Genomic DNA, 15,897 nt, shown 5'->3' with positions numbered 1-15,897 from the left:
TCTGGTTGCTTTGCTTTGTCAGATTTGCTGGATGCCATTGTTGATGTTGAAGAAACTTGAGAGTGTGGATTGTTTTTGGGTTAAGGTGTGTTGTTTAGGGTTGAATTTGATGACTGTTTTGTGATTGGAGTTTGTGTTTTGGTGGGAATTAGGGGTTATAGGTCAAAGCTTTAAGGTTTTTGGTTATAGAGTTTTTAGGGATTTTGATAGAGAAAATGGGAAGGCTGAAGATAAAGGGAGTGTGAAGACAAGTCTCACATGAAGATATTTTGACGAAGAGAAATATACATAAGAAGGAAAAGATTCAACAATGCATAAAAAGTTTCAAAACAATTTTCAAGTATCTTAGCAAAGATGATTTAAGATTTAATCAAGCTATAACATTTGGAATTTAATCATAGCTAAGGTATAATATATTATGATGATATAAATCTTAGATGCTCAAAGAAAAATACTCAAAAATCATTTTATGCACTATTTTATCATTTTTCAAAAATAGCAAAAAGGGACATTTTTATTTGTGAAAATTCTCTAAGTCCATTATAGGGTTAATTGATTAACCCATGGCAAGAAAGGCCTAAGATAATCGATTAACCATTCTCCTGTAAAAATAAATTAGTGTTTTTACAATGTTAATCGATTAACCTATTAAAAAGAAAGCTAAGATAATTGATTAGTCATTCCTCTTATCCAAACAAGATAATCAATTAACCTTTTGGGAAGAAAGCCAAGGTGATCGATTAACCATTACTCTTTTCTAAACAAGATAATCGATTAACCTATTGGAAAGGGGATCATGATAATCGATTATCCTTTCCATTTTTTTCACATTTTTAATGTAAAACTAAGTGTAATCGATTAACCCCTTAATGGTAATCGATTAACCTTTGTTTGTTTTTGAATTTTTACTGAAACATTGCATTTTTTTGTCACCTCTTTTCATTTGAAAACCCTTTCTTAACCATGACAATTGCTCATAAGTTTTTCTTCAACAATTGTTTTTGAAAAACTATGAGGTGCATGATAATTGTAAATAACATCATATTCAAATTCTAAAATAACCTCTTTCATACATATTTTACAAGTGTTCAAAATTTTTAAGGAAACTTTTCTATCACATAATTTTTATATCAAATAAAAGAAAGTTTCATATTTATCCTTGAGGATTTAAGTTATATATTGTTATTGTACTTGAAATTTCATTCAAACTTGTTGTTCCATTTATCATTGATTTGTAGGGTTTGTCATACATAAAAATTATTTACTCTTTAAATCTATTTTAAATTCTTTTTTAAACAAAAATAAACATCTATCTAAAACTTCAAATCAAATTAAATTAGTTGTGAACTTGTGATGAAGTTTTGCCTAAAAAAAGAAAAGAAAAGAAGAAGGAGAGATGTAAAAGAAGCCAGTTGAGTCGAGGGTTTCCCCGGATGCGATGTACTGTAGTGGCTCACTGGTCAGGGAAAGAATATGCCGCAGCTTTACTTGCAGTGCTACAAAACTCACGGTAACTTTCCTTCAAAACTAAAACCCTAACTCACTGAGTGACTCAGTGGATCAATCATCATCATCAATGGATTTCGTCGAATTGGAGGCCGTAGAAGGTCTCCGTTGGTCATGGAATTCCTGGCCAACATCCAAATCGGAACTCATAATCCCTCTAACAATCATGTGCACTCCATTATCCCAACAAGGCACCGACCTACCTCTCCTCCCTTACGATCCTCTCCTCTGTACCCGATGCGGCGCCGTTTTAAACCCTTACGCTCGTCTCGATTACCAATCACGTATCTGGCACTGTCCCTTTTGTTCTCAGAGAAACCCTTTCCCTCGTTCCATCGCCGACGCTAATCTCCCCGCCGAACTTTTTCCGACTTACACTACCGTTGAGTACTCTTCTACTTCGCCTTTTCACCCTCCCGCTTTTGTGTTTCTAATCGATGTTTCTTCTTCTGAAGATGATCTTCGTTCGCTTAAGAATGAGCTCTTGCTTCTTCTTCACCATTTGCCTGATAGTGCTCTTGTTGCTTTGATCACTTTCGATTCTATGGTTTATCTTCACGATCTTCGATTTTCTCATTGTTCAAGGCTCGTTCTCTTACACGGTGAGAGTCAATTTTCTTCTGATCAGGTACCACCGATTAATTACATTTCTATATGATTATTAGTATTGTGTTTTTTCATGCCTTTCTAATTCAGTAATATTCATCATTGCTTAGGTTAGGTTCCCACTCACTAGATTAATGCAGGGTATTTGCTAGGTTTACATTACAGTTGAGTGAACAGTAGTTTTGTTACTTTGTGAAGCAATTGCTTATTAATGCAAGATATTGCTAGGTTTAATTTAGAGACATGTTTGGATTGGCTAAGCATTTTTACAACTGGTTGGGATATCTTATGGAAACAACTTATGACAAGTGCTTAAACAAAGTTTAGCTTATTTCCAGAAGCTCTCCATTCTAGCCCATGAAAACAGTTTATATGAAAATAATTTGATTTCATTTCATTTTTTATTATAGAAACGTCTTATATATATAAGCACTTTTATGATAAGAGTTTATGTTGTTGCCCGTAAGTGCTTAATTAAACTGTTTATTCAAATAGGGCCTATATTTGAGTGCACTGCACTGCTTTTTGCTAATTATTTGTTTTTTCTCTCAGATAAGGCAGTTCCTCAACATTAGTCGTTCCCACCAGCCGCATATTGGGCAAACACAGCCTGTGCCAAAGCAGGGGTTTCTGGTTCCAATTTCAGAATATGAGTTCAGCATCACTGCTGCGATTGAAGATATTCATTCTACCTACAAATTCAGGTCCGGTAGCCGACCCCCGAGGTCCACTGGAGCTGCAATTTCAGCCGCCCTTGGACTTTTAGAATGTTGTTCTGTAACTACCGGCTCCAGAATCATGGTCTTCACTTCTGGACCTGCTACTCTTGGACCTGGTCTAGTTGTAGACTCTGATTTCAGACAAACTATGAGAACCCACAGTGATATTTTCAATGGTCAGGTGAGGCATCATTTTAAATCTTGCAGTTTCTACAGACAGATTGCCAAGAGGCTGTCTGATGCGTCGGTTGTTCTTGATCTGTTTGCTTGCTCCCTTGACCAAGTTGGGGCTGCAGAGCTTCGAGAACCCATTGAGCGCTCGGGTGGATTTATGATTCTTGCCGAATCCTTTGAATCTGATCAATTCAGGAAATGTCTAAGACACTTGTTTAAACATGATGACGAGGGCTTTTTGAAGATGAATTTTGATGCAACCATTGAAATAGTGACCACTAAAGATGTCAAAATCTCTGGAGCTCTTGGACCTTGCGTGTCTCTTAAGAAAAAGAATGCATCAGTGAGTGAGACCGAGATTGGACAAGGTGGTACCTACATGTGGAAGTTAAACACACTCACTGACCGAACTTGCATTGCTTTTTTCTTCCAAGTGAGTGATGATCAGAAAATGCAGCCCAGCTCTGCATTTTTAATTCAGTTTATAACACGGTACAGGCAGGGGAACATGGGACACCGAAAAAGAGTCACCACTGCTGCTAGAAGATGGGTTGCGAATCATTCCACAGATATAGCTGCCGGGTTTGATCAAGAAGCAGCAGCTTCGGTTATGGCACGACTTGCCATTCTCCGAGCAGAGACATGCCATGCTCGCGATGTCATTAGATGGCTTGATGACACACTTATTCGTTTTACCTCTAAGTTTGGGGACTACGTGCCAGAAGATCCTTCTACCTTCCGCTTATCTTCCAACTTTTCCCTTTATCCTCAGTTTATGTTCCACTTAAGGAGATCCCAGTTTATTGATGTCTCTAACACTACTCCTGATGAGACTGCATATTTCCGGCTTATGCTGAACCGTGAGGGAGTAGTCGGCTCCCTTATAATGATTCAACCTACACTTTTCCAATATTCATTTGATGGGCCACCTGTTCCAGTACTTCTAGATATTCGTTCTATTTGCCCTGATTCTATCTTGCTCTTTGATTCTTTTTTCCTTGTGGTGATTCATTATGGGTCCAAGATTGCTCAGTGGAAGAAGCTTGGTTATGATAAGGACCAGGATCATGAGAACTTTAGAAAGCTGTTGGAAGCCCCAGAACTGGATGCAGAGCAATTGGTGACTGAACGGGTTCCAGTGCCAAAGATGATAAGATGTGACCAGCATAGTAGTCAGGCTAGGTTTCTTCTCGCCAAGTTGAATCCATCTGTTACTCAAAATTCAACATACACGGATGGTTCGGATATCATCTTTACCGATGACTTGAGCTTGCAAGTATTTCTAGATCAATTGCAGATACTAGCAGTGCAAGGCTGATAAGGAAGAACTTCTTAATTAAGGACTGTCTTTATGATGGTCACATGAAAAAGATGAGAAATTTGTAAGTAGTTATCAAAGAAGAGGTTACATGTTTTCAGCGGATTGTTTTACTTTTTTTTACTAGATGTAAAATAGCTGCTTTCTAGAGTGTGATTAGATTATGATTGTCTATTAGAATAGTTTTGAAGATGTAGATTCCTGCATAAGGTTATTACTATTGAGCTGACTATAAACTGTATCATCCATCACTTTGTTGTCTATACTGTAAATATCACTTCATGCTGTCAAATGAAAGATAGAGCTATTTTCTGTATCATTGCTTTTATGTTTTGCCTTATGATCATAAATTAAGTCTTTTCTCTTGCTGGAGTTTGGAAGTTATTATGCTTGCTTGATAGGTTAAAAAAGTGGTCATTTTGGGCAGGTTATATTGGCTGCTGTTTTTAGTTAGGCCTTATTTAGTGAAGATTGATATGACAGCTAATGACCCATCAAAAAACTTTTCTTTTTCTTTCTTTTTCAAAAAAGAGCTTTCATCCAAATAATTTCCATTTCTGAGGTCTAAAATTAAGTTTTGCCGACATATTTATTTTTAATATAAACTAAAAATTTAAATAAGATGAGATTGAGTTGAAAATACAGGGAACAATGTTAAATAGAGGGCTCTCTTGTAAATAACTCCAACCAAATCAAGCCATAAATATAATACTTCCAAACTAGATTTTTTTTTTTTAAAAATAACAATGCTTTTCAAATTTAATCCCAAAATAATCATTTTTTTCAAAAACAATACTGAAATAATCACCTTTAACTGGCGCATCCAATTAACATTCAAAGGAGACTTCAATTTCAATGGCGCATGCTTCCAATGGCATTGCATGGAGGTCCCATGCTAGCTGGCGCATTCATGTGTTGTTTAGCGCATGCTTCCAATGGCATTGCATGGAGGTCCCATGGTAGCTGGTGCAAAGGCAAATTGTCAGACAACATACAATCACAAGTTTCGATGATGACAAATGACCACCATGGACAAATCGGCGTTGTCGATTCCACGTCTACAAGCAAATGCAACACATCACCTATCATATCATTTCCTATGCTTATCTAAATCTGTTATAATTCTTAAAAACATATGTGGACAAAGTGTGATCATGACGAAATGCATGAAAATCACAAAATACGAACTTTTGCAGATTTGAAGGCCTTGAGTCGACCATAAGGGTCGGCGCATAGCCCACGGATCAGCGCAGAACTCAGACCAGTTGGTTACTGGTCAGCGCATGCTTGCTTGAGTCGACCACAAGTCGGCGCATGACATAGTGCTGTTGGCCACGGGTCGGCGCATGGAACACTTGAGTCGACCATAGGGGTCGGCGCATTTCCCACAGGTCAGCGCACGCCGACCTATGGTCGACCGCTCGTGCGTAAACTCAGTTTTCTGAGTATTTTCCACTGTTTGAAAAGCTGTTATTTTTGGTTGGTTAGCTAGTTACTATAAATAGAAGTCAAATCACTTTTATCAACTAACATTTGTCAAATTGATTTCAAGTGTTCAAGGAAACAAGAAAGAGTGAAATAGGTGTCCAAGATTCATCATCTTCATCTTCAACATTTTACAACACATCAACTACACACAACCATTTTTGATGTGCTTCGTGATCGGTTAAAGGTGATAAGGTTCGAAGCTGAGATTGGAGAATCCGGTTCGGGTTGAAGCTTGTGGCAGGTTCTTTCTTGAATAAAACCGTTAGGGGTTTTGTCCTCCAAGACCGGTTTGTGTTTGGGGTTTTTTTGGACGAATTGCTTCATCAATATTCAGCTGAGCGAAGGTGATTGAGAAGAGGAAGTCTTCATCAGTCTAGTAGCGGATTCGGTGATATTGAAGGGAAGGATTCGGGTTCGACTCGTTGTGGTTGAGATCAGTCGGGACGAGGGTTTGAAGAACGGAAGGTTCTTCAACAAAGGGGCTGGAATCGGAGGTCTATCAACAACAATCGAAGGTCTTGATTCATCTTGAATCAAGGAACAAGGAAAGGAAGCAGCATTCAACACCTTGAGAGTTCTGTTGTTTACTTGCTTTGCAATCCTTGTATAAACGGTTAAATTCTACAGGTGATATCTAATTAAATCATCTCAATTCTAAGTTTAGAATTGAGGGCAGACGTACCCCGAAGCGAGGACGGCGGGGGAACTGCCTCATCAAATCTCTGTCTTCTTTAATTTTCTGCATAATTGTTTTTCAGCTTAAAAATTAAGTGATTTTAGTTTAAGCAATTTTACCAAACATTGATATAAATTGAGTAAGAGATTAAAACTTTGTTTTTGAATCCAAAGTACAATAGTATATTGTACTAGATCAATTTGAATTACTTACTCAACACAAATATCACTTGGAGTGTTTATGCACACCAAGTGTTTGATAATTTGCCTAAACCAAAGTTGTCTTAAGTTTGTATCTAGTTTGATTTGGTATTTGGATCATTGGAACTAGGAATCCTAGTAAGTGAAACATATCATTGATTGTGCAATTAGTGTAGTGATTTGTATTTCACTTTATCTCTAATCCATTAGCTTAACGCATATCCGGTTTGTTGGAGAATTGCCATCCAAGGCGCAGCGGAATTTAAAAATTTCTCCATTTAGTGATCCTTACGAATGGGCATGATCAGTGATAGAATCGTTACCTCTTGTGGCGATTCAAACCTTTGGTGCAGATCTCTGATAATGATCAAAACCTTTGATACAGATCCACAGGGCGATCACGAATGTTGAACGATGACAACGTCTCTACTCAGTCCACACGAACGGATTCCTTCAATCGCAGTGCTAGCTGTTATGAATGAAGGCTTTGAGTGAGAGAGAGATACGAAATTCCAACTCTTCAGTTGTGTTGTCTGGAGTAACAATGCTTCTACCCAAGGGGTTCTATTTATAGAACCACTTGTGTGGGCTTCAAGCCAAAAAGCCCACTTAAGTGCATTTTGGCCCATATCTCATAATATGCCAAAATCACTTAAGTATTTGGTACATTACCATATTTCGTATTCTACTTAAGTACACCGTACCTTACGGTGTTCCTTAATTATTCTATCTCTCATCAATCCGTCCTTTGTGTGTGACCCTATAGGTTTTCGCGGCGTTGGCAATTATATTAAATCACGCATTTAACATAATAAACAGTGAGCGGTATCTAGCAACACATCACTGCTACCCAAGTCACGAAAATGTCATGTGATCTGACAAAACCTCCTGTGATAATAATTATGTGTATAATTACCCCTTTGCCCTTATGTCTATATTGAACACAAGGTATAGACCGTGTCACCCTTGTCCAGTTCAATATTGGGCCCATAGACATTTATCCTGTTACGCAGGATTGGCAAATTCCATCTAGGACACTCATGTCCCTCAGCATGCTTCGTGGAGTACCCATCAACTGTCTTTATGGTTATCCAGTTACGGACAACGTTGGATCAACAATAAAGCACTCGACTCTACATCTAGGATCCATAGTGGTTTCAGGTCGAAGAGTGGTATACACTATTATCACCATGAGAATAACTTATGACACTTTGCATAACTTTCTATATAGTATTCTCATAGCGGGTCAATCCGGTATAAATATTACTCCTAATATTCATACCTATGTTTAAGACTTGATAACTCTTTATCTATGATCCATGAGATGTGATCATCAGTCTACAAACATAATAGTCTTAATGCTTTAATGTTATCCCACTTCACATTAAAGCTCGACTACGGATACTTTAAGAACAGTGCCCTTATGTTTAATGTGTTCTCATGATTAAGTCACACTTAATACATTAAACGGACTATCTATTCTAGGGACTTTATTAATCAACCATAATAAAGAAAATGCCTTTTTATTATTAATAAATAATTCGATACAAGTACCAAAAATATTGGCCTCTAGGGTTTACACCAACACGGTTTTCCAATAACGGTTCGTTTTAGACTAAAATTTTCCTCGGCCGCTTCCGCACTTAAAACAATTTTTCAAAACCAATTTTAATTGGTAGCGCCGACTCAAGTTTTTAATTGGGATCTATTCAACCCCCCTTCTAGATCCATGCCATAGTCTAACAAGTGGTATCAGGAGCTACGGTTCACTCCGTGCTTCAAAATATAACTTTGATAGAAAATGGCTAACGAACCTAAAGGGGCTTATAATAGAGCTCCCATTTTCAATGGTGAAAATTATAGTTATTGGAAAGACTGTATGCTGGTGCACATAAATTCCATAGATAGAAAAATATGGAACGTTATTCTCAATGGTCCAATTGAAATAACCATGACCAATGAGAACAATGAATTAGTGCCTAAGCCCGAAGCACAATGGACCGATGATGATGAAAAGAAATACAATTATCATTGGAAAGCCAAAAATATCCTAATCTCCTCATTAGGTGTAGATGAATACTATCGTGTATCCCATTGTCCTACTGCTAAGGCCATGTGGGATTCACTACAAATTGCCCATGAGGGGACGAACGATGTTAAGTTGGCTAGAATCAACACACTAACACAAGAGTTTGATCTCTTTTTCATGGAGCAAGGGGAAACCATTGCTGACATGCAAAAGAGACTCACTCATCTCATCAATCGATTACATTCACTTGGTAGGCCTGTTTCCAATGATGTTGCTACTAATAAGATCTTGAGATGTCTTAACAGGGAATGACAGCCGAAAGTGACCGCCATCAAAGAAGCAAATGATCTTACCACACTAGACTTGACAACATTATTTGGCAAACTACAAGAGCACGAACAAGTACTCTTGAGCCTAGAACAACACGAAAAGAAAGAAAAGAAGGACAAAGCAAAGGTGAGTGAAAAGAAATCAATAGCTCTAAAGACTTCCTCCTCAAAGTCTCAAGCAAAAGAGCAAAGTGATTATTCATCGAGCGACGAAGAAGAAGAGGACAAGAGTGAAGATATGGGGCTGTTCGTTAAACGCTACAATCGTTACGTGAGAAAGAACGGCATCCAACACTTCGAGAAGAACTTGGTAAACTTCCGGAAACAATCTAGGTACTCTAAAAATGATGACTCAAAAGGTAAAATGACTAGAGGGTCGTGCTATACGTGTGGAAAGCCGGGTCATTACAAACTGGACTGTCCAATGAACAAAAAGACAAAGGAAAAGGAATCATACAAATCACACAAGAAATCATCAAAGCCAAGGAGAGCATACATAGCTTGGGAAAACGATAGCGACTCCTCAGATGATGAAAGTTCTAGTGATGAAGATGAAAATGCAAACCTATGTCTCTCTGCTAATCAAAAGAACAAAAAGAAACAGGTACGACATGCTAAATATGAAAAATCCTCTAGTATGTCTCATCATGAATTGCAAAATGCTTTTGATACTTTACACTGTGAAGCGAAAGAGGCCTTTAAAAGGCTTGCCTCAAATAAGAAATTTTTTTCTCATTTGGAACATAAAATTCAACAATCTGAAAGGAAACTTGAGGCACTTAAAGCTTCTATAGTGGAAAGCTTAAAAACAAGTTATGAGGACCTTAGAAGTAGAATGATGAACTTTGGGTGTGATACTTGTTACATTTGGCAAGGTGAAGTAAGAAACCTAAAGGCCAAACTTGACAAGGCTCTTGAGCCCAAGATTACCTTTGCTATCGAAAAATCAAACTTTCGAAAAAGTATGGTTAATCCATATCAAAAATATAAATATGTTATAAAGGATGAGAATAGCAAAAGCAATCAAAATGTAAATTTCTCTTGTCTTTATTGTTGCAAGAAAGGTCACTCCATTGCTAAATGTAGGTTTAGGAGATTTTTAGTTCCTAAAGGCATTTATCAATGGATGCCCAAATGCAACCATTTCGTTCCTCACCATTCAGGACCCAATAAGCCATTGGGTACCTTTTCTTGTTAATTATATTGCCATAGGTACAATGCCTCGAGACTACCGAGAGAAGATGGGTTCTCGACAGTGGATGCTCAAGGCACATGTCAGAAGACATATCACTCTTCTTTGACTTCGTGGCTAAGAAGAAGGGATATGTAACTTATGGTGACAACAACCGTGGAGCAATACTTGGTAAAGGTAGTGTAGGTAACCCTTCTTCCACTACTATTTCTGATGTATTGCTTGTCGAAGGTCTTAAACACAATCTACTTAGCATCAGTCAATTATGTGACAAAGGATACAATGTATCGTTTTCAAAAGATTGTTGCAAAATTGTACATAATGATGATAAGAAGAGTATGTTTAATGGCATGCGTGTGAACAATGTCTATATGCTTGACTTAAATGAAGTATCGTTAACAAGTGACAAATGCCTTGTAACAATGAGTGAAGATTCATGGTTATGGCATAGGCGTTTAACACATGTTAACTTTGACTTACTAAACAAAGTAGTCTCAAAATATCTAGTCCTAGGTCTCCCCAAAATTAAGTTCACCAAGGATCACCTTTGTGATGCTTGTCAAAAAGGGAAGCAAACGAGGATCTCATTTAAATCCAAAAATTTAGTTTCAACAACGAGACCTTTCGAGCTTCTTCATATGGATTTATTTGGGCCATCTAGGATTAAAAGTCTAGGAGGAAATTATTACGGTTTCGTAATAGTGGACGACTTTTCTAGATTCTGTTGGACTATCTTTTTAGTAAGCAAGAGCGATACGTTCACCGTCTTTGAAAGATTTGCTAAGCTTTCCCAAAATAAACTAAATACAAACATTGTTGCAATTAGAAGCGATCATGGGGGTGAGTTTGAAAATCACCTATTTGAAGAATATTGTGGTAACCATGGTATTGATTATAACTTCTCCGCTCCACGTACTCCTCAACAAAATAGGGTTGTGGAGCGTAAAAATCGAATTTTGGAAGAATTGGGAAGAACAATGATCAACGAAAGTGGCTTACCGAAATATTTTTGGGCCGACGCCATAAGTACGGCTTGTTATGTTCTGAATAGGGTGCTCATTCGCCCCATTCTAAATAAAACACCGTATGAGCTTTTAAAAGGGCGAAAGCCAAATGTTTCTCACCTACATGTTTTTGGTTGCAAATGTTTCGTATTGAACAATGGAAAGAAAAACTTGGGAAAATTCGATGCCAAGGCTGACGAAGGTATCTTCCTCGGATACTCTCAATCTAGCAAAGCATATAGAATATACAACAAACGATTACTTGCTGTAGAAGAGTCTGTACATGTCACTTTTGATGAATCCAATCCGAGAAGCGTCGGAAAGGGTAGTGTTTTTCATGGTGCAGGTACATCTACCGAAGACATACTCAAAGGTGGCGAGCCGAGGATTGATTAACCCGACATAGTCAAAATTGAGAAGGATAAAGATGTACATCATGAGGAAACTGAGGTAGCTCATCTGCCTTCAAACGATGATCTCCCTCAAGCTTGGAAGTCTTACAAAGACCATCCAATCGACAACATTCTCGGAGATATCTCAAAGGGTGTTACAACTCGATCTAAGCTAAGTAATTTTTGTTATCACTTCGCTTTCGTTTCGCAAATTGAACCTAAAAACCCTAAAGAAGCCCTACTCGATGAACACTGGTTTTTGTCAATGCAGGAGGAACTTAATCAGTTCACCAGAAATGAGGTTTGGGACCTTGTCCCTCCTCCGCGAGATCATCGAGTAATCGGCACCCGATGGGTGTTTAGGAACAAGCTGGACGAAAACGGGGTAATAACCCGTAATAAGGCGCGTTTAGTCGCGCACGGGTATAACCAAGAGGAAGGCATCGACTATGAGGAAACTTATGCGCCGGTTGCCCGACTCGAGGCTATACGCCTTCTCCTTGCCTTCGCTTGTGCGAAAGACTTTAAACTATTCCAAATGGATGTTAAGAGTGCGTTTCTTAATGGTCACATAAATGAAGAGGTTTACGTCGCACAACCTCCGGGTTTCGAATCCCATGAGTATCCTGATCATGTTTATAAACTGAAAATGGCTTTGTATGGCCTCAAACAAGCTCCTAGAGCTTGGTATGAGAGACTAAGCAAATTCTTACTCGATCAAGGTTACTCAAGAGGAAAGGTTGACACAACCCTCTTCATTAAACGTCAAGGAAAGCACTTGATATTAGTGCAAATTTATGTAGATGATATCATATTTGGGTCTACTAACATGAATCTTGTGAGAGAATTTTCAGACCTTATGCAGGGCGAATTCGAGATGAGTATGATGGGGGAGCTCACATACTTTCTCGGCTTGCAAATTAAACAGCTCAAAGAAGGAACTTTCGTGAGCCAGACAAAGTACTGTTTGGACCTTATCAAGAGATTTGACATGGCAAAAGCTAAGGCCATAGACACCCCCATGTCTACTTGTACAAACTTGAACAAAGATGAAGACGGTAAGGAAGTAGATGTAAAACGGTATAGAGGTATGATTGGATCACTCCTTTATCTTACTGCTTCTCGTCCCGATATCATGTTTAGCGTATGCATGTGCGCAAGATATCAATCATGTCCCAAGGAATCCCATCTAAAAGCTGTCAAACGAATACTTCGATACCTATCCGGTACTCCGAAGTATGGACTATGGTATTCCAAAGGTAATGATTGTTCATTGGTAGGTTTCTCCGATTCCGATTTTGCCGGTTGCAAATCGGATAGGAAAAGCACCAGTGGCACTTGTCATTTTTTTTCAAACTCTTTGGTCAGTTGGCACAGCAAGAAACAGGTTTCAGTTGCTTTGTCAACCGCCGAAGCGAAATACGTTGCCGTCGGTAGTTGTTGTGCCCAAATCCTATGGATTAAGCAACAACTATTGGATTTTAACCTCAAACTTGAACGTATTCCCATTTTTTGTGACAATACAAGTGCCATTAACCTGACCAAGAATCCTGTGTTGCATTCTCGCACCAAACACATCGAAATTCGACACCACTTTCTTCAGGATCATGTAGAGAAAGGTGACATTGTATTTGAACATGTTAATACTGAAAATCAACTAGCGGACATCTTCACAAAGCCGCTAGCCACTGAACCTTTCTTTCATATCCGCCGAGAACTTGGTATTCTCGATATTTCAGAACGGGCACTATAATCTACTGTTTTACCTTATTCCATTTAAGACTATAATCTTGTACTTCTAACAAGTTGATGTTGTTGCAAGCACAAGTTTATTGTTCACCAAGTCACTCCGGCATCGAGGTGATATTGTTCTCTTCTCTCTCTCTCTCTCTCTGCAAAGTTTCATGGTTAAAATAGCTATACCACATCATGATATTGTATATATATGCATGATGTACCTCTTTGGATGTTTATTGCTGTATGGCATTTTAATTATGCATCAAACTGGTCAACGCATGTGCAGAATAGTGAAAAACTGAAATTTTGTCTGTATGAGTCGACCGTAACAGGGCTATGGTCGACGCACACTTAACATTTTTTTGTGATTTCTCAAAAATCAAACAGTATGCGTCGACACATACAGAGGTATGGTCGACGCATCGCTCAAAAATTCTGTTTTTCTGCAGAAAAATTTAAACCGTTTCATGCATCTACATTCAAAAACCATCATTAAGTGTGCATTTACATTCCATTACCTTTCAAACTACCCACTACCTTGTAACCTGCATCCACCTAGTGTCTATTGTACCTTGATCTTTCATCTTCCCAAAACCCTAACCTTCCTCTACAAATAGGGAAAAACCTCTCTCTAGCAAAATCACTCTCAAAAACCCTCTCAAACCTTCACTCTCTACCCACACACACTAAGTTTCAAACCTGCTCAAATGGCTTCCACATCACGCAGACCTACCGACAAGAGATCCCGAGAATCATCCGCCGCATCTCTACCCATCTCCGCTGTATCGCTTGTTCCACCGGCTCGTGTCGAATCCTTCAACAAAGATATCGGCAAAAGAGGAGTTGTACGACAACATGCTTTCTACAAACTTACCGCCGAACGCATGCACCTCGTAGAAATCATGGCTCTGTTACAACATCAAGGCATTGTCAAATTCTTGGAATGCAATGCTAAATACAGCGAAGACTTAGTCCGAGTGTTCTACGCCGGCCTCCATGATAAGTTTCGCGGGCACAAGTTTTACTCCAGAATTGGCACGACAAAGGTATCATTTAAGTCAAATGTTTGGAACCAATATTTTGATATGTCGTTGGATGATGCTGAAAATCCTCTAGCTGAGGTAACTGACTCTCACCAAATAGAAGGTTACGAGTTTAAGAGTGCGTTGAACGACATGCTGAAACGACCATACCCTGATCATATTGTGAACAGTGACGCGTTCCCACGAACTGTCACTGCCGGCAAGCTGAAAACAGGAGAACGGATTCTTCAGTGGATTGTTTCACGCATCCTGCGACCAAAGAAAGGTGGTCTCTCCAGAGTTGAACAGGCTGAGGTTCATCTCATGTACATTCTGAAGAATAAGCAGAAAATCAACTGGCCCTACTACATTGCCAGTAGGATGTTCAGTCTACGTGATTCCGGACGCGGAACGGCGCTTGCCTACGGATCTTTCATTCAAGAGGTCATTACTGCAGCCGACATTAATCATTCGTCCTTTCCGTACACTTCCATCTCAACTGACAAAGAGTTCAGCCCAAAAACTCTGTCTATGATGGGATATTTTTGGTGTGATGAGCGGAGAATGTACAAGTTTGTTCGAAGAGGAAATGTTCCTGCGCCTGTTGCTGTTGATTCCTCAGGATTGGCATTAATTTTAGAAAACAAATAATGTAATCATCTCTGTTGTTTTAATATGTTGGGTTGAAGAAATTCAACATCTGGACCAACATGTCATGTACGATGTCACGACATCAAGTCTGTGACATCGCACATGTGTAGGAAACTGAATTAATTAATTCAGTATATGCCATGGGATCAGCAAGGATATCTGGTGAATATCCTAACTCCCATGTGGAGGTCTTGAAGACTAAATCAGAATATATATAGGCTCTAAATAAGGAGATATATATGGAGAGAGTTTAGGAACATGAAGACCTTGTTTGTAGCAGAATTTTTCTGCTGAAGTTGCAACAGCAAAGAACAAGTCTGCTGCAATTTTCTAAAGGCCCAAATCCAGTTGGGTGATTAGGTTATAAATAGCTGATTGTAATCTAGTCTTTGTAAGCCTCTTAGAATGAATTTTTAGGGGTGTGTGTAAGGTAAACCTCCCAATCTGTGGGAAGGTTACCATGTGTTTCTCAGTGGTAAACCTGAGAGTGTTTGTTACTCAAAGCCTGTAGGCAAGAGTGATTATGTTCTTGAATGAAGCTGTGAAGCAAGTTCAAGGTGTTTGCACATTACATTGTATTTGTAGTGATAGGAATGGAAACTGGAGGTTTCTATCTAGGAGTTCCTAGGTATAGATTGCATTGGGTAGGGATTAAGTGATGAGTTGTAAACGGGGGAGTTTAACTCTGAATTGATACTACTAATAGTGGATCTTCTTCCTGGCTTGGTAGCCCCCAGATGTAGGTCATGTTGGACTGAACTGGGTTAACAATTTTCTGTGTTTGTTTTCCTTCTGTATGATATAATCATGTCTGCCAAACTGAGCATGTAATTCAGTCTGTTCAGCAAGATAAT

General features: G+C 38.7%; 1 protein-coding gene across 1 annotated transcript; it reads left to right on the top strand.

Annotated features, from left to right (window-relative positions):
* The first annotated feature begins 1,256 nt into the window (after positions 1 to 1,256).
* On the top strand, positions 1,257 to 4,642 carry LOC127083202 (protein transport protein SEC23). The gene is made up of 2 exons (XM_051023455.1): positions 1,257 to 2,134; positions 2,665 to 4,642. The coding sequence occupies exons 1-2, from the start codon at positions 1,577 to 1,579 to the stop codon at positions 4,321 to 4,323; spliced, it is 2,217 nt and encodes a 738-aa protein (XP_050879412.1). The 5' UTR covers positions 1,257 to 1,576; the 3' UTR covers positions 4,324 to 4,642.
* Positions 4,643 to 15,897: the final 11,255 nt, after the last annotated feature.

The sequence above is a fragment of the Lathyrus oleraceus genome, chromosome 5, assembly GCF_024323335.1.
Source record: "Lathyrus oleraceus cultivar Zhongwan6 chromosome 5, CAAS_Psat_ZW6_1.0, whole genome shotgun sequence".
In the NCBI taxonomy this organism is placed as follows: domain Eukaryota; kingdom Viridiplantae; phylum Streptophyta; class Magnoliopsida; order Fabales; family Fabaceae; genus Lathyrus; species Lathyrus oleraceus.
The sequence above is the reverse complement of the archived record's forward strand: the minus strand, read 5'-3'. Positions and strand labels throughout refer to the sequence as shown.

What these genes read in the sequence shown, in the direction of transcription:
- LOC127083202 (XM_051023455.1), top strand. Translation starts at nt 1,577, where the DNA reads ATGGATTTCGTCGAATTGGAGGCCGTAGAAGGTCTCCGTTGGTCATGG. An exon ending in GTCAATTTTCTTCTGATCAG is followed by an intron (nt 2,135 to 2,664) that starts GTACCACCGATT and finishes TTTTTCTCTCAG; the next exon opens with ATAAGGCAGTTCCTCAACAT.